Here is an 18009-nt window from a genome sequence, read left to right as displayed (position 1 = left end):
TGGGGAAGGGATTTCGGTTGAGGAGAAAGAATTTGAAGAAAAATAGTTGTGTACTTTGAGAAGACATCACGCTTCCACAGGACCGCGTGCAGTTAAACCATTCCCACACAACAACTTACAGGGACCTGGATGACCAGAAAAGCCCTCCCAGCACTTCGGGAGGCCTTGGCTTTACTGTGTCTAGACACAGTGGAGCTGCGGAGATACAGAGAAAACTAGCAGCTTGCACCAAGGATCAGCTTCCAGCTGCTGGACTTGCTATGGAAACACTGACAATTGAAGGGGAAACTGCAATAAAACTTTAATGTGAAATATTTTCTTTCACAATAAAGAGCGAAACGATTCCCAGCATAATGTTAAAATCATATTATTCCTGCTGCACTTGAATCTCTTAAAGCCCTTAAGTATTTAAATGAAGTTATTTTACTTCAAAGCTTGTAACACTAGGCAATTATATCCCCTACATATGGTAAATAACCTTCCTTTCTAAGTCACTGATATTTCCTTTTTCCAACATTTTACATCCCTTCTTTTTTCCCCTCTTTGTCTAGATGTACATCTGCTACTGAAACATGTACTACTAAGTGACATTACACAAAAAAAGGTCAGTCACATGAATGGTTAGAGAAGGCAGCCTCAACGGGAGCTGGAAAAAAACCACTGTATTTTGGTTTACCTTATTTTTTTTCAAATGAGCTAGACACAAATTTACTGTATACATTCAGCCTTTTACCATTGCTTTTATTACCTCAGAACGGAAGGTAAGTTCTTGAAGAAACTGATTGAAAGAGAGTTTAATTTCATGGAAGATTCTGTAAATACTTCTTTGTCCCTTGCTGAAATTATATTTGGTACCTGCCAAGAGTAATCCTCTTCAGTGCTCCAAGCACAAATCTGTCAGGATGGAACAGTGAAGAAACCTCCCTTATGGGGCTTGCTAAACCCGAGCCATCGTCCTGCTTTAAATTATGCAGCATGGTAGTGTAAAGTGGTTTGAACACAGCAGATTACCCAGCAGTCAGATGCAGTGGGAGATCCCACTGATAGCTCCTGCCAGGGAACGGGAAGAGGATATGATCAGAGAGCTCCGTGCTCAGGCTCTGGTCTACAGGGAGCTGCGGGCAACAGCCATTAAGTTAAAAGAACTCCTAGGGCTTCTCTAAGCAACGGCAGGTATAGTGCCGATCCCTCAGCCAGGTAAGGATTCACACTCCCAGCTGCTCTGTGTACATGTGTGTGTGTCTGTGCCCAAGATTAACAATCTACCTTTGCAAAAAATAATAAAAGGAGTTCTGAACCCAGGCAAACAAACTCAGCAGCCTGTCACCCAGAAACACAACACTAGTATGGAAAGATGGCACCTGTTATTAGACACAGCTTTTCCTAGGTGAAGACCCGGAGCTGGACATGCATTTTGTTTTCCTCTGCATTTCCTGAAGGAATAATGACTTTAATTAAAACCTACCACATTCCCCCAAGCCTCGAGCGTGTGCAGTCTCCAAGCCCTCGTTGGCATCTTTGCTTTCAGCGGCTCTCCTCGATGTTCGTGTTTTGGTTGGTAACTCTGGGGCCTGGAGGAAATTGCTCACTACGCTCCTCATGCCCTTCTTTCCCAATTCCTTCTCCACCTCTGCAACACACAGCAGAAAATTATTACAATCAATGGAAGATAAAAACTATTGTGCTGCTCAGAGTTAATAATGCAAAGAAAAGCAAACCACACAAAGCATAGAGGTTCCTTGACGTTGTTCAGCCATTTGGCCCTTTAAAATCAGGCACATGAAAAACATGCAGAGTTAAGGACGCAGTTGGTCCTGTCCCCATCCCTGGAATTGCCACTCCAAGAGGGACCCAGACCTACCATCTGATATGCTGGATTCCTGAAACATCGTCTCAAAGGCCTGGTGGATCTCAGCAAAGGAGGGTCTATCGGATGGGCTCCACTGCCAGCCTGAAAAAACAACACCACTCAAAGCTTCCCACCAGCATTCAACTTCAATACGTTACACCAAGAGGAGCCACCTATGGCAGTTCCTTTTTTATAAAATGGACACGATAAAATAATGACATGGAAACCTCATTTGAAGGGTGCTGGGTATCAGCAACCACCACCGAGCCAAAGTAATGCTGGAAAAAAACATATCACACTAAGTCACGTACCAAAAGCCCAGAGTGGAACAGTAACAGTCAGTCCCTTAGGAAGCCTAATGAAGCTCCTGCTTCATCCTTAGAGCACAAGCTTTTCTTTAAATTGTCAGGAAACAGGAGACAAAGAAAACATTGAGCTGAACAACAAATCTCTCCCCCAGGCCTACGTGCTCCCAGTAGAGAAGAACGACTGGTTTCACGGCGTGTTCATCCTCTGGGGAAAGGAGCTTTAACCAAGCACTTCTGCACAGCATTGCACCTTCACTGGAACTGGGTTCCTCATGCCTCGCTATACGTGGCCAGATCCTGGCACTTTTACTGCACCTCTGCAGAGCTAAAAAGCAGCATTTGCAGGGCTGAGGAACACTTACATGCTCTCATGAGCTCATAAACTTTCTCAGGACAGCCTTCGGGGCGCTCCATACGGTAGTCTTTCTCCAACAGCTCATAGACTTGAGACAGGTCAATGCCGGGGTAAGGGGACATGCCGTAGGTCGCAATTTCCCACAGCAGAACGCCAAAGGCTGCAGTGGAGGGGGAAAAAAAAAAAAAAAAAAAAAAAGAAAAAATCAATAAGCTTTGTTTTCATCTTAAATTTGCAAGGATGCTTAGTGGGAGTAGTCACTAAACAGTGCTGCACACTTAAACCAGCTCTGGGTGGCTCAGATCCCATGCTCAGCAGCAGCTTAAATGTTAAAGAAGCGTAACAAGCCTCTTCGTCAGCACAGACAAGTCTCCTGCGATATGACAGGGTAGAATTAGACTAATTTTCAATGTATCAGTTGTCTCAAACCTGAACGCCTTGAGACCCTTCAAGTCCTATTAAAAGCACAATTAAGAGACTTCACAGTGGATTAGCTGAAACCATTTCACTGCTGCACTGCAGTCTCCCACTCAATTTGACAGCTCCTCTCATCTACAGCCTCTCCCCAGGGGACTCGCACATTTTAATAGCTCGGTGTTTTTGGGGTGCCCTTGTTTAGCTGCAGCCTGGTCTCTAGAGGGGAAACCCATGAGACAGCGGCGAGAGGCAAGTTTCAGCAGTTGCTACCAACAAGACAGGGTGAGGGTGAGACGTTTGGTCACGGGAAAGCTGAACGGGACAAGGGAGAGCACAAAAAGGGTCGTGAAAGAGGCGAGGCATTCAAGTCCCCGAGGTCGGTGGGATGCAGGTCAGCACCAGGGTCAGGCAGCTAACCCAGGAGTCGGGCACGCAAAATAGGCTCAACACCAGTTCAACAACCTGCATGTAATTAGTTCAGTCACCCTATTCTGTTCTTAACCTGAAGAGAAAGCGATTACAATTCTGCATAAGTAAGGAAATCACATCACATTACATGGTAACAACACCAAGGGCAATTTACATTAGACATTTCTGTGCACAATTTTCTTTGATTGCTGTCTCGAGGCAGTGAGGTGAAAGCGGCTAAACTCTGGCGTGCCCAGCAGCAGCCGTGGCCTCCGGGGACGGCCAGCTTGCTCTAATCAGATCCCAGAGGCTACTGCCTCGACTGCACAAGGTTACGCTAACCCTAATTAAAGGCACCAAATACCCCTTTTGGATCTTTCCTCCCTGAGTACTCCACTATTTAAATGCAACATGGATCCTGCAGCCACCACAGCGATACGGCAGCATCCTTGAGACTGGCAGATACCCGGCAGCAGCCAACACCACCACGTGCAAGTCCAAAGCAGAAGAAACACCTCGATCACCTCCTTGGGAGGATGTTACGGGTTTTCCTCCCCCATCTATAAAACATTTTGCATCAGCCATCTACCTAAAAGTTTCTTGAAAATAGAGCCTTTCTCAGCACAGTTTCCCCTGAACTCCAGAAAACTTCGTCGTTGCTTCACTACTATCTGTCATTTTATATATAGAAGATGCTCAGGATAACATTTTCCAAGTGCCTTTGGGACCACGTCCCACAAACTTCTATCTCATGTCACCGGGCACTTTTGAGAATTTGACCAACAGCTATGGCAGAGATATTATACCCAAAGAGAGGCTGATAAAGAGTACAATGAGATTTTCTGCGGTCAGATTTGATAGAACGTAGCTCCATTTGGCTAAGCCTACTCTTATCACTAGCACCTCAGGGCTCTTCAATAACCATTTGTCATCAAATTTTCCCTCTGTTTCTCCTCATCTCATTCCAAAGATTATTCTTTTAAAATGCAGAAAGACGAGCTTGGAGCTATCACTAGACAGATACTCACATAATTATTTTTTTTTTAACATAAAATGAACCAGATTCTCACTTTCTTCCTTGAAGTAGTTAGAAAGTTCCTGGCTACATAACAATATATCGCTTCACAGTCCTGTGCCAGAACTCTATCAAAGAAGCAGTGTCGGTGCCCTCCAGCCCCATTTCATATATTTCTATAAACACTACAGTATCCTTTATTTTCATACGATTCAAACACATAAAGTCAGGTCGGCATCCTCAGTGCTCCACTCAAAGACTGCCTTGGCAGAGATTAGTTCCTGCACTCTGACAAGCTCATAGAACAATATGGCTCAAACCGGGGAACGCGCTCCCTCCTGAAATGTTCCACAATGTCCTCATTTCACAGCCCTGGAAAAGACGACTATTAATCTGCATTAATTCATACGTGCAAATTCTTACCCCAGACGTCAGATTTAATGGAGAACTTGTTGTAGGCCAGGCTTTCTGGTGCAGTCCACTTGATGGGGAATTTTGCTCCAGCATGGGCAGTGTACGTGTCGCCCGTCATTAGCCTGCTCAGGCCAAAGTCTGCCACCTTCACCAAGTGGTTCTCCCCTACAAGGCAGTTTCTGGCAGCAAGGTCCCTAAAAATAAGAACAAAAATAGGCAATGAGGAGTCTTTGCCATCTCAGTTTTAGCAATAGAGAGGAAACCTGCTGTTCCCAAAGAAACGTGATTATTTTGATCAGAGTATTACACAGAAATTATGTAGTTATACATATATATGGAAGAGGGAAAGTTATTTTCCATTCTGGCTTTGTAAGATTGTCATCCAAACTTTTTTTTTTTTTAAATTTGAAGTGAAAGCTTCAAGAAGCCCCCTCACTTTCAATAAAAGCAGCCACCCTCAGGATAAAAATAATTTAAAGAAATGTCAGTGCTCAAGTTATCAATAGCTGAGCATGAGCACTGAATAAATGACGCCTCAATGCCTCACTTCTTGCCCACCTCTCTAGCACTTCGGTCACCCCAGCCAACACCGGTCGCTCTCCAGAACTCTCTTCCAGTCCTTGCTCAAGCACCAGGTTCAGCTCCCAGCTACGCTCTTCTTCCTCCCAAGTGTACCGCGTTTTACAATACAACTTTTTCATACCATGTTTTGGCCTTTTCAGAACTGTATAGCCTCTGCTATCAGTACGTACATTTTTTTAAAAGACTGGGCAATAAGCAAATTAAGCTTTTCCTCCACATTTTTTCACCTGCCTCCACCTCGGCAGGTGAGAGATGTGCACATTGCATTTGCCACTTCCCTGGCTTGTAAATGCTGTTAGCACTCTCAGAAATGCTTAATGAGTACAAAAATATAAAGCACAAAAGTTTGTTTCTTTTAATATTAGGTTTCATTAAAAACACCTTTCCAGATTATGTCACGTTCAACTAAAAATTGATTCTACCACAAATCTTGAGTGAGATCTTTAGATATGAGCAGACACTGCTGTTTCTTTTGCTTGTTCTGCTCAATCAGAACAAATTTAAAAAAAAGTACGTTTTACTAGATGCCCATTAAATTTTCGCAGTATTTTTGAATATACCTTCTTATCAATGCTGATTACTACAATGCATGTCTAAATAAAAGCTCCTCTTCATAATCAAATTCCTCCTCCTTCCTGATTCATTAAATAAGTTCACAGCCCAGCATTTGAATCCATGGATATGAATTGTGACAACACACTTAAAATAATTGGGTAGGTGGGTATGGGGGTGGCTGATAAGGAAAAACGCTGCTATTTATTTTAGATAAATGGGTCATCAGAAATAAGAGGAAATGAAATGAACGGGAGAGCAGACAAATGGGATTCACACAAAGCAGTTTTTAAAGTTCACTTCCTACAGGCTGAAGGGATGAAATAGTTTCAACGGAGCAAATCAAAGGCTGGAAATTTTAATTTGCAGCATCATCGTTTGCTTTATTGACTGACAGAAGCATTTAAACAGCCCTTTCAGGCAGCAAAGCAACGCATGACTTAGAGGAGCACCTAGAACTTTACACACAATCTTCATATTTGTCTCTATGAAAAAACATGTGCTAATTTCATATTCCAGTTAATTGGGCAGGAAAGGTCACGCCGTGGCACAGAAAACATCTTGTATAAAGCTCAGCGACTCTCCAACCTTTGCGCAGGATGTGTCATTATATTGCTAGGAGGCCACTTCCACAGATGAAGAACGCAAAGCTCTAGCCATAATTGCAGCACACTTAAAGGTCAGAGTCTCTGAGACTTGTAAGACTGCAGAGATGCTTATTAAAGTGAATACGCAATCTGGACAATAGTGGGAAACAATCCCTACAGAGGATGGAAAAAAAACGTGAAAGAAACAAGAAGGAACATGGGATAAGAAGGCAGTAAGACGGTGGCTTTGCTGTGAGCACCTGCACGCATCCGGCAACACCAACTGCAGCAGTTTTTCACGGCTGGTAGAACCAAGGAAGAGCAGTAGCTTATCTGGTCCATTAACAGCCCGTTACTTTGGGAAGCATTTACATTTAAGGCCTTTGTCCAAAATATAAAAGTACTGATGTGTCTTTCACCTGCTTCTACTTCAAAGGTAGGAGAAAAACCCTGAGAGAAAAACAATTAGGAGACCGTCCTATAGACAGGTTAAAGTACTGTATCAGAATACAATGCACCAGCATGTTAAATATGGGATGCCAACTGCATCTGAAGTCAATGCCATGAGAATCCGAAAGGCAGGAAAATAAATCAAGGTGTGTTTTGTGCTCAAGATTCAGGGGTGCTCATTGTCCTTCCTACCTGTGAATGAAGTTTTTCTTCTCCAGGTACTCCATGGCAGAGGAGATCTGAGTTGCCATGTACAGTAGCACCACAGCATTCACCTCCTGCCGGTTACACTCACGCAGATAATCCAACAGATTCCCATACGTCATGAACTCCGTAATGATGTAGAAAGGAGGTTCCCGTGTGCACACCCCTAGGGACCAAGATAAAGTTTACAATGAATGCTTGAGAATATCAGCAGATCTTCAGGTTTTGTCCTCTAGGGCAACTTCTACGTCTAGAAGGTAGAAATATGGGGCTCACACAAAGAACGAGTTCTGCTTGGAGCTGGTTAATAGAGGGGTTTAATTTCCTGCTTCAGGCTCTGGCAACTTAAACGTTAGGGAGACGAGATCATTAAAAATCATGTATTAGTAGTACAAATTGTGAATTTTGCCAGACAATAAGTGTCTGTATTTAAAGCCTTGGTACGGTAAGCAGCTTATCTGCTCCTTAACATCCATATCACTGCACAAGGGTTTAGTTCAAATCCCTCTGCTTGGTATTTATCACTTACCCAATAACTGCACCAAGTTCGGATGCTTGATCTCCTTCATTACTGCAGCTTCTTTCAAGAACTCTTCCACCTCCATGGTATCCTCCTGCAGAACAATGGTAAAGCTTTGGCAAGGACAGCACACACAAAGGAGGAACAGATTTTTGTACAAGGACACAAAAAGAAACCGAAAACTGACAACATAAGCCACAGTTCTTTCCAGGTAATTTTTCCCTGTAGCCACATCACAATGCCAGGGAGTTAGGAACGTTGACTTTTTTGTAGGATTTTTAAAAAATATATTTTTATCATTCTTATTCTAATGGAGCTTTTTGGGGCAAGAAAATCCATATCCCTTTTGTGAAGGGCCTCTCACAGGATCACTCCGGAGTTGAAAAGGAAAAATGTGCTTGTTCCTAACAGAAAAAAATAAGATAACATGAAATAAAAAGTACAGAAAAGAAAAAAGAATAAACACAAAAGGAAGGATACGCCACAATCAAATGCTTGAGAAGCTGCTGAAATATGGAACCCCAGTTTCACTGGGCAAGAAATCCCTGCTTTCCAATGGGGGGCCGTGACCAAAGGCAGCCACTCCATCACCGAAAGACCAGTGCTTCAGAGATTTCATTTCTGGCATTTAGAGCCTGACCCATGACGTAACCGTTCCGGGCAGACGTGTCACTACCTATTTGTTGAACGCCATAAAGTTGCTTGGCACAACACAAAACCGAGGAAGACACAATCTTGCTCAAAAGACATATTTTCTGAAGCAAATATGCCCCAAATGGCCGGAAGGTCATTTCAAAGTGGTGCAAAAAATACAGATCTATTCCTAAAGCAATGTTTCTTTCTATATCCATATTTTTTTTTCCACTGGTGGATTAATGTTGACAGGCTACATGGACGAAGTGTTTTAAGGAAGGATTGGAAAGGATTTACTGCTGCTGGTGAGAATGATAACAGTGGGCTGCCGCTGTAAGATCCAGCCAGCTCTCTGCTTTGCAGTGAGGAGCGAGAACCCTTTTCAAACAGTTTCATTCAATCATTTACTATTCGTTGCCAATTAGCTTGATTGGCAGCTGTGATTTGCCGAGCACACTCTGTCACAACTAATAGCCCAAAGGTCCTTGTGAGCAGAACCTTAAACTGTTTTCTTTGGCAAAGGAAACTGGGTTAATAATCCAGGCTGCGGAATTACCCTAAATACACATTTATCTTATGCATGCTATACAAAGTGTGAAAGGTTGCTCCTCAGCATAGCTGTTCCACTGTTCTAAATCTCCTACCTCCCACTGACCAAATTAATAGGAAGGACACAGAGAGCCACTGTAACAACGACCCCTCAGAAAAACTGATCTCATGCAAAGGACCAAGCTTAACCAGCTTCCACCTTCCGCTGTACAAAACCACCGCAGAAATAAAATAGTTCTGGCTGCACAGTATTTTTCTAGCAGAGCGCAGGACCATGCCTTGGCATTAAGGGTCACCAGGGTGGCACGTTGCCTTGGTTAAAACACAGGCTTCTCTGCTGGGGAAAAAATATAAAATAAAATTAAATTAAAAAAAAAGAAAAAAAAAGAGGAGGCAGTCTTAACGGATGTAGGCTGGAGGTGTGTAGTAAGAAATGTGCCGAGATGACCAGCTCACAACAGTTCAGCCCTTAAATGGCCCTCACGGGGACCAAGCTTCGGCCACAGTCCCAGCAGGCTGCCCTGGGTCCAGTGATACACAGGTCACAAAGCTCCGCTCCCAGCCACTGCCCACCTCACGCTCCGTTCCACCAACATCAGGTGGAAAACCACAAATTCAGAGCGTCGCGCTATGATAACAGACCCTTATAAATACTGGTGTGTCCTGTGCGACTCGCTGAGCTCCCAATGACCTGTTTTAACGGGAAACACCTAAGCACCAAAACACTGCCTAACACCTCCCAGTCAGATGCAACTGCGGAACAGCGTGTGCTGCTCCCCTTGCCTTCTTGCATGATCTAGTGCTTTGCAGCAGCTACGAGCTACATTTAGACACTTGATAGAAAACTGAACAACAAATGGGTGTTTGTAAGCATCGCTGTTCAAAAAGAAGTTGGAACGATTTTTTTTCTCTTCTGGTTTTCCCTCCCGTTTATCTTCCTTATAGAGATACCTTGAGTAGATGGGGAAGGAACAAGAAGAGCCATATAAAGTTTTGAAAAATATTCTCTCGGAGGAAAATAAAGTGAGTCATTTGAATGTTCGTGCAGAAGCTGCGGAGGGCTTGTTTTCCCCAGTGGAACTGGGATATAAATGTGATTTTAAAATGTTTCCCAAAACTTTGAAGAAAGCTATAATCCCACCTGTCAGGCAGTAGACTGATGGATTTAAGGAAGGTGGATTATAAATTTGCTTTTAAGGATGGGTTTAGTGTGCATAATTGCAGGTTGAAATTGTTTCTCTACTCTCTTCTTGGTTTTTCTTACATTCCCTAGTGGAACATGTGGCTTCATACTACATTATGAACCACTTTTAGTCATGTTTCATTAAATATTTATTTGATATATTTGAAACAGCCATGGTCTGTGTATTAAGGTTTCTCCTTACGCACAAACAGTTTTTATGGGATTAGACGCAATTTGCATTTGTTGATGGGTTTTAGAGAGAAGAGAATGAAAGAAACAACTACAGTTTGGAGCAAAATGAGAGATCTGAAGACGTCGGGCATCCTCACACCGCAACCAGAAGTGGGAAAAGAGATGTTAGGAAAATCAACGATCCCAGAAACAACTGTTCTCTCCTGTCGACGATAAGCAGGCATTTTGTTCACCCTGGGCACATCCCAGCTCCACCTGCATCCCGATGCTCCCGAGTCAGCCCCGCGTCCCCAGCGCTGTCTCCGAGCAGGGACAACACTAGGTGTCACTCGCTCCCTGTGCAAGTCGGCGCTTGGACTCTGCTCCACCGGGAAGCAGCAACAGGAATCTCCAGAGTAGAGAAAAGGCCAAAATGAAAATACTTTCTGCAACCATGGCAACCCAGAAATACTGAGGTAGCCGCCGCTCAGAGAGTAAGGAAGAAATATTTTCCCCAAATCAAGGAAACGTTCTTCCCCTGACACTAAAGCATCTACTCAGCTCTCTCTACTTCAAAATTTCCATTGCAAAAAATGAAAAGAAACAAACAAAAAACCCGTTCTGTTTGTTTCTGCAAGACCAAACCACATCCCCATTGGAGGAGAGAGAACACGGTGTCAAGTTAGCACAAACTCCTATTAAGCAATCAAATGCAATGTGTGTGGATGGTGCCAGAGGATCTCAAGACATTTTTATAAACATAAATGAATTAAGCAATGACCTTATGAACTCACAGAGCATTATTTGCATTTCGAGAGACAAGGAAACCAAGACACAGAAATCAGGGAGCAGAGCCACACACAGAACTGATTATCCAGTTCCTCATTACAGCCACTTACGAATTTTAATGTATTTTAGCTTGGATACACTTTTTCCTCCTTACTTGTATCTTGCAATAAGAAGCAGCTGTGAACAATTGCTTAAGACTTCCAGGTACACAGGGAACTTGTCTTTTGGGAAAGACGCCACGTAAGACAGAAAATCAAAACACATGAAGTCTCCCTGAAGCAAAGCCTTTGAATTTTACGTTGACTGACTCACAATCCACAATTTTCCTTAACACACCAGCTTGTGTTAGTGTGTTCATCCGTGAACAGGTCACCTCGGCCACACCCTGAATGCGAGACATCACGGCACTGTTTACTTTTCTAAGGTTTCACCCATTCTAAAGTAAAAAATGCGCTGTTAACATCCTCCTTTGTTTAGGTCCAAGTGCTTCGGGTATCACAGAAAACCATAATAGGATGAAGCTCTTTCAAAAATACTCTATTCCAATTCTCCAGCACGGAAAGGAAGGGCCGTCACCAACCCAAACTGTCTACCCAGGGCTGAGGGCAGGCAGCCAGCCTGAACTCCCTTCCTCCTGAAAGGAGACTAATGGGAATGCTCTGAGATTTGAGTCCTACCTTTAGAGTCTTCACAGCCACTGTAAGGTTGTACTTCTTCCAGACTCCTTCATACACCTCTCCGTACTGCCCTCCACCAAGCTTGTGCTTCATCGTGATGTCAGTTCGCTCTATCTCCCATTTGTCGTAGTTTGGAGACACGCCATAAATCGTGGGCTTATTGCGTTTGGGTGCTGGGTAGTGCAAAGTGGTGATGAGCCCATCTGCGACAGTTGAATGATGATGGACCAACTCTGCTAAGGTGTTGAAGCGGCTCTCTGAAGAGACGTACAGCTAGGGACCAAAGAGAAGGAGAAAGCTCATTCCCATTATGCACATCAAAGCAGTCATACCTAGAAATGTGTTATAAAACTGAGAAAGCAAACTGTTGCATTGCTTCTACTCGAGCCACAGTACTATGAGCTCCACGAGCTCTGTAACTAGCTCTCAGCTGAAAACAATCAACACTTACACAGGAAATGCATGGTTTCAGGAGAAAATACATGCACTTCGCTGAAACAATATGGAAGGAATGACTGCAAAATAGCACGAGCTTGGCATGCTGTTGCTTGAAATGTCTTTTTTCAAAAGGCTGGTCAGTAAAGACTGTAGGACATTTCCCAGAGACTAGGGGTTTGTCAACCTCCGTGTCTTGATTCCGTTATTAGTGTCTGGTTTTTATGACATTTTCACGTCCCTGAATTCTCCCTGAAGCGTCACTAGCAAACCGGTGGCTTCCCTGCTTTTGGCCTAAGCTTCTGCAGAATATTTTGCATGAAGTTCGGCAGCTGGTCTGCTCCATTCTTGTGATGGGCACCAATCAATAACACAGAAGTAAAATCATTACCACTGAATGAAAACCTGCCATGAGGCATGTAATCCATATTTGTTACCTTTTTTAACACTTTTACAGAAGATCCATTTTAAGCCTAAAAGCCTGCTAAAGATAACAGAGAAGTGACTCCCTACCACCAGAGCTTTGTATTTCCAGTTTCCACACCCAAGCCCAGTCTTCTGCTAGGCAAGGTGACAAAAGCTAGAAATTTAATTTTTAAAAAAGTGATGCTGATAACACCTGAAGGAGAAGGAGAAATCTTTGTATCGAAGTGCAACACCCTATGCTGGATGCAGCACACAGAAGATGGAAGAGCTCCATTTCTCACAAAGGACCAAGCTCTGGCAAGGGTCAACCACGCGGGAAGAGCAGAACCATGTTAGTCACCCAGATTTCTGCCCAGTCCATTCACTGTGAATTCAGCGTGATGTCCTACTGTACGCATTACGTGCCAATACCTATGAACAAACTTCCCAAATGCTTCTGACTCACTGGATACGCTCTCAGCAGCCTGTGCATGTGCAGTGGCCATCTGTCTGGGATTTCGGGAGGCCGGGAAGTTGATGGGGCTGCCAGGCATCCAAAAATCCCAGACTTAGAGTCAAATTCTGCTTCTTCCACCTAGACAGAATTTTTGGATGGAAAAAGAAAATGTATCTGTGAAGCTCCAGCAATAAGCAAATATGCCCAAGAGAAAAGGGAGATGCATTTGCCAGAGAAAAAAAACATTTGAAGGGAGGGACAAAGCCACCCTCAAACTTGAGTAAAGCCTTTGGACTGGAGACTGGCAATTCCCATATGGATGCTCCTCCTTTGCAGGCTCCTCCTTTGTTCACTATATAAACCCAAAGCGAGAATGAGAGGCATTGGAGAAGACCAAATATTTTGAAGCATATGACAGCACAGGCACTGCATAGAGCAAAAGGTGAGTGAAAAGAGCAGCCATATCATCTAAGTCAGTCAGTGACAGATGAAAATGCCTCATCTCCTCAGCATCCTGCTTGTCCAAATCCCTACTTAACTTTATGAGGATGAGCCGCATGCTATGTATGGTAACCGTTATGGTCAGAATTGGCAAAACCTGCCAATCTGTGTATATCATGGACTTATTTGAAAGAGCTGCAGAAAGGTGAAATGCTCAGCTCCGGCACGCTGAGCTGCGTAACCCAGGAAGGGGAAAACAAACACAGACGTGAACAACCCCACAGAGCAGTCACAGGCAGGTTAGACTACTGCAAGGTACAGGGTGGCTGTTGGCTTTCAAGCTGCGGCCTTTGTAACAGAATGATCCCCCCTGGAAGGTTTCTGGGAAGTGAATGCATTCGGCATCCCAAAGAGGCAGCTACGCTGTAGAAACCCACCTTTCCAGTGCTGGGAAATCGTAAGCCCTGGTTAAAATGGCATTTCCTCTGGTGGTAATAGCACCTGGGCTTGGGGGAGTGGGGGAAGATGCACAGTGGCCAACCTGTCTGTAAGCCACTTGAGCTAGAACCACGCCATTAACTACTCTGGTGACAACACATACACCTTTGGATGCTCAAGGGCATTCAGAAGGGAGGGGTTTACACGCTGGGCTGGAGAAGTCTACTTTCTCCTCACTCCTGTTTCTCTTTTGAGGGTGGCAGAGCACTGGCACAGGCTGCCCAGAGAGATGGTGGAGTCTTCAGCTCTGGAGACATTCAAAACCCGCCTGGACGTGTTCCTGTGCCACCTGCTCTGGGTGACCCTGCTCTGGCAGGGGGTTTGGACTAGATGGTCTCCAGAGGTCCCTTCCAACCCTATGATTCTATGATTTTGCTACAGTTGTTGATAAAAAAACTCCTATGGAAACTTTATCTCCAGAAAATGAAGGCATCCTTCTGGGGAGCGTGTTCTCAACCCTCCACCAAAATGAGTCCAATATTCCTTTGATAAAGTAACTGGTCCAAATCTCATTTCAACACTATAATTAAAAAAACAAACAAACAAACAAACAAAATCTCAAAAAACACACCTTTCATGGTCAAAGAGGTGAAATCACCTTAAAAACAGACATTCTGAGAACAGAAAAGTGACAACATGAGAGAGGCTTTTGCAGCTGCATGGCTTGGACCACCAAGCATTAGCCAGCACAACCACAATTTAAAACAAGCGATACCTGTTTGGGAACAACTGGTAGTACTAGCAGTGGTACGAGCAGTTCCCATGTTACACTGAGGACTAAAATAGAAAAGTATGGATGCAGAAAGCTATGCTGAAGTCCAGGATCACTTGGAAGCATTAGAGAAGTATGGAGAAGGAAGCCGCCCATGCTTTTATGATGGCTTATATCTCATAGTCTCAAATCTCATGGAAATGAGAGATATCTGTATTTTGTGTGACAGATTATATGATCTTGTTACAGATGGAGAAAGAAGTTCAATAAATGGCCAAAGGTTTCACAGCAAACCTGTGGCAGGATGGGGAACAGACTCAAGATAACCCGGTCCAGGCCACAGGACAACACTCTGTACCTTAACACACATGAAGTTTGTCATTTACACGGAAAAAAAAAAGCCAACACCTCCACCCACTAAACGTGCTCGTTCTGTAGGCAGAGTTTTTCTAACCTCTCAGTGATTACATCTCAACACTGACTTCTGAAGGCCTTGCTTCCCATCAGCACTACTGGAAATCAGAGTTATGCTGTGTTTAAATCTTCATCTGGAATGTGAAGCATGTATCCCAAGAAGATGAAGCAAGGAGCAGCTATGCACGGCATGCTGCCGACGCAGCCCAGCCAGTTACATACACGCTCTGACTATTCACAGCAGCCTGCCGTCTCCACTGACCCTGACTACCAAGCCTTAACTCAAGCTGCTTGCCGCATAATTTCCCCCAGGAAAACCGCCTGGTGCTGCTAACTGTGCTCATACAGAGGTAACGGACAGTGTTCTGCACGTGAGGCTGCAGAGGGACTCGGAGAGTTTGCTTCCCAGCTACATTGTTGACAGATTATTTGGGCAATTTTTGTATATTGTCAGTCAAACTGGAACGCTGGACCTGTTCCAAGGGGCTCTGCTTGTACAAGTTAGCCACACATCTGCAGCTTGTGTGGCCAAGAGACCACATGTCTTTTTCCTGGCTAGTATGTTTTATAAGGGTGGTTAAACTGGCCCACGCTAACCTCCAGCAGATCCTTACCCTGATGAGATTCCCCACTCAGCAGACAAAACTGAACATCCACACAAAAAAATCCATAAGGATCCATGATAAAGGAGCAAGTCTGCATCCAGTTCAGCCACTGGAGGCTCCAAGAGACTCAAGCAGGACATGTGTCCTGTGTCCTTAATGCTGAGGACAGCAGGATTTGAAGAACTGGCTGGACAGCACTGTCTGTTCAGTTGGGTTACTCAATAGGAGGCTTTGCCTCAAGTACTATCAAGTCAGGAAAACCTCTGGACCACGGAAGCGGTTTACTAGATGAGCAGCTGCATTGCGCCAGCCAAATCAAGAAAGGTCACTTTTAATGCCTTCCTTAAAAACAAAAAAAAAAAAAAACAAAAAAACCCAAACAACAAAACGTTAAAAGGTGGTCCAGAAGAATATGACTTATTAAACTCAGAAATCATGAAAAAATTCCCTGAGGATTTTTTTTTTTTTTTAAAGTTGTTGAACCCCAAAGCATTCCGTATGAATGGTGCAAAAATTAAGACATGCACAGCACCAATCTCTTTCTAGTCCTTTTCAATTCTTCCCCTGGGAAAGAGCCTGGGTAAGGCTGTGTGATGCACGGCACACCTCCACACCGAGCAGTGGTTCTTCCACACGGTTCTCCAATACCTCTTTCTCCCGATAGCGTGTTCTTTCAGTCACAGGATATGATGCCACCAAAGCCAATCATCCTTACTACGGCACTTGCAGATATTAAACTCCCTGGACAGGCTGGCTAACGATACAGCAGGCTGGGAAGGCCCCAGGTGCTATGGGAGTTGAAGGCAAGAGCTTTCCTTCGCTCTGCTGCAAAACAGGTAATAGAGTGCGACACGAGTGGCTCAGAGCAGGGGACCTGCTCCCACCGTCTCCATTTCGCAGAGAAAAGCGGGGATATTAGCTGTTTTTCCTTGGAGCTCCTCGGCTTTGACAGGTGGGGACAGGGTGCTGAAGAGCACAGCATCCCCCAGCCCAGCAGCAGAAGCAGCAGAGCAGCACGTCTGCCACTAAACTGTCGCAATTCACTGCCCGGCTCATTAACACAAATCAAAACCAATGGGGTTTAACACGCCAGGCTGCAAACTGCCGCACCTGATGCATGGACATGGCAAACAGCTCCTTGCGCTGGGATGCTGGCCCTCGGCACGGCAATGGGGAAGACTGTGGCTACCTCTTGGCTCACCCCTTCCTAAAGGGCCGAAGCCCAGGAGCCACAGCTCTCAGTCACTGCTGCTTCTCGATTCTGTATTTCCAACCCCCATCAGCCACAGATCTGCTTCAGTGAATTCTGCTGACCTGCACCTTTTCTCAAAGACACTGATGCAAGCAACTTTGTGGAAAATGAATAGTTAACCTGGCTAATACAGACCTGAACGCGTTACTGTAGCTCTGCAGAACTGTTTTTGGGATAAAACCAGCTCTGCTGGGATGAAAGCCTCCATATGCCAAACCCTTTTACAGCTAAAATGGAGAACATGTGCTAGCACATCATGGACACATGCTTATTTACACTCACTGAAGGAGGCCTGGGTTCAAAATGTTCACATGTGAACACTGCTCATCTGCCAGCATCAATGTGAATTGAAGGAATATCAACTACAGAGACAGGAGGAGGAATAATATTCCAGATTGCCATGGAGTCCTCCAAGTATGCTGCACGTCAGCATTTCCCAGTGCCGATTTTGACCACCGAGTGTGTCTACACAGGAGGAAAAAGGAAGAATCAAAATACTGTAACTTGGAAATACATTGCCTTAAATAACAAGGCCAGAACTGTCTCAATTACAACGTCCTTCTTAAAGCAGACAAAAAGCATTTCACCATTGAGTAAAACCTGTTTATCTTATTAAAGGTTTTAGAGTGATGAGTCTGATAAACAGGAAACACTATAAACTGGTTCCCTGTGTTTTCTTACTGGAGATTTTGCTGTCAACGTTGCTGTAAGAAGAATAAAGCTCTCACAGGACAAAAGAAAACTGGCCATGGTGGGCCACTACTGCACTTGGGGTTTTTTATTTTTTCTTTTGAAGTATTTTAATGGCACAGAATCTGCCATCTACTAGATGCTGGCAAGAAGAGCCTCAGCAGCCATGCTCCAGACTCACACTTCAACTTCTGCACAGGATCTAAAGAGACACCACTTAAAATAGAACCCTTAAAAACAAGATTTTCCAAAAACCAATGCCAGTAGAAATGTTTCCATGAAATTCAAAGAAAAATCTGTGGAAAACTACACTTTTATGCTAACATCTCTCTGCAGCATCCACAAAGCACGGCATTGCAACACTGCTACAGCACATAACGATCTAGGGAAAAAAAATAACGAAGGAACTAGAGACTGGGCCCATATAAAAGTGAAAG

General features: G+C 44.2%; 1 protein-coding gene across 3 annotated transcripts in view; it reads right to left on the bottom strand.

Annotated features, from left to right (window-relative positions):
• ABL1 (ABL proto-oncogene 1, non-receptor tyrosine kinase) overlaps nt 1-18009 on the bottom strand; it is an 83399-nt gene that overhangs the window by 4690 nt on the left and 60700 nt on the right. For all 3 annotated transcript variants that reach the window (XM_054220582.1, XM_054220584.1, XM_054220583.1), the window contains 7 exons: nt 11664-11936; nt 7671-7755; nt 7130-7307; nt 4776-4960; nt 2520-2672; nt 1862-1951; nt 1466-1630 (listed from right to left, as the gene is read on the bottom strand). In XM_054220582.1, the coding sequence (XP_054076557.1) occupies nt 1466-1630; nt 1862-1951; nt 2520-2672; nt 4776-4960; nt 7130-7307; nt 7671-7755; nt 11664-11936 (1129 nt within the window). The remainder of the gene's footprint in view (nt 1-1465; nt 1631-1861; nt 1952-2519; nt 2673-4775; nt 4961-7129; nt 7308-7670; nt 7756-11663; nt 11937-18009) is intronic.

Source organism: Rissa tridactyla, chromosome 14 (genome assembly GCF_028500815.1).
Source record: "Rissa tridactyla isolate bRisTri1 chromosome 14, bRisTri1.patW.cur.20221130, whole genome shotgun sequence".
In the NCBI taxonomy this organism is placed as follows: Eukaryota; Metazoa; Chordata; class Aves; order Charadriiformes; family Laridae; genus Rissa; species Rissa tridactyla.
Note: the sequence above shows the minus strand (reverse complement) of the source record. Positions and strands in the feature narration are given on the sequence as shown.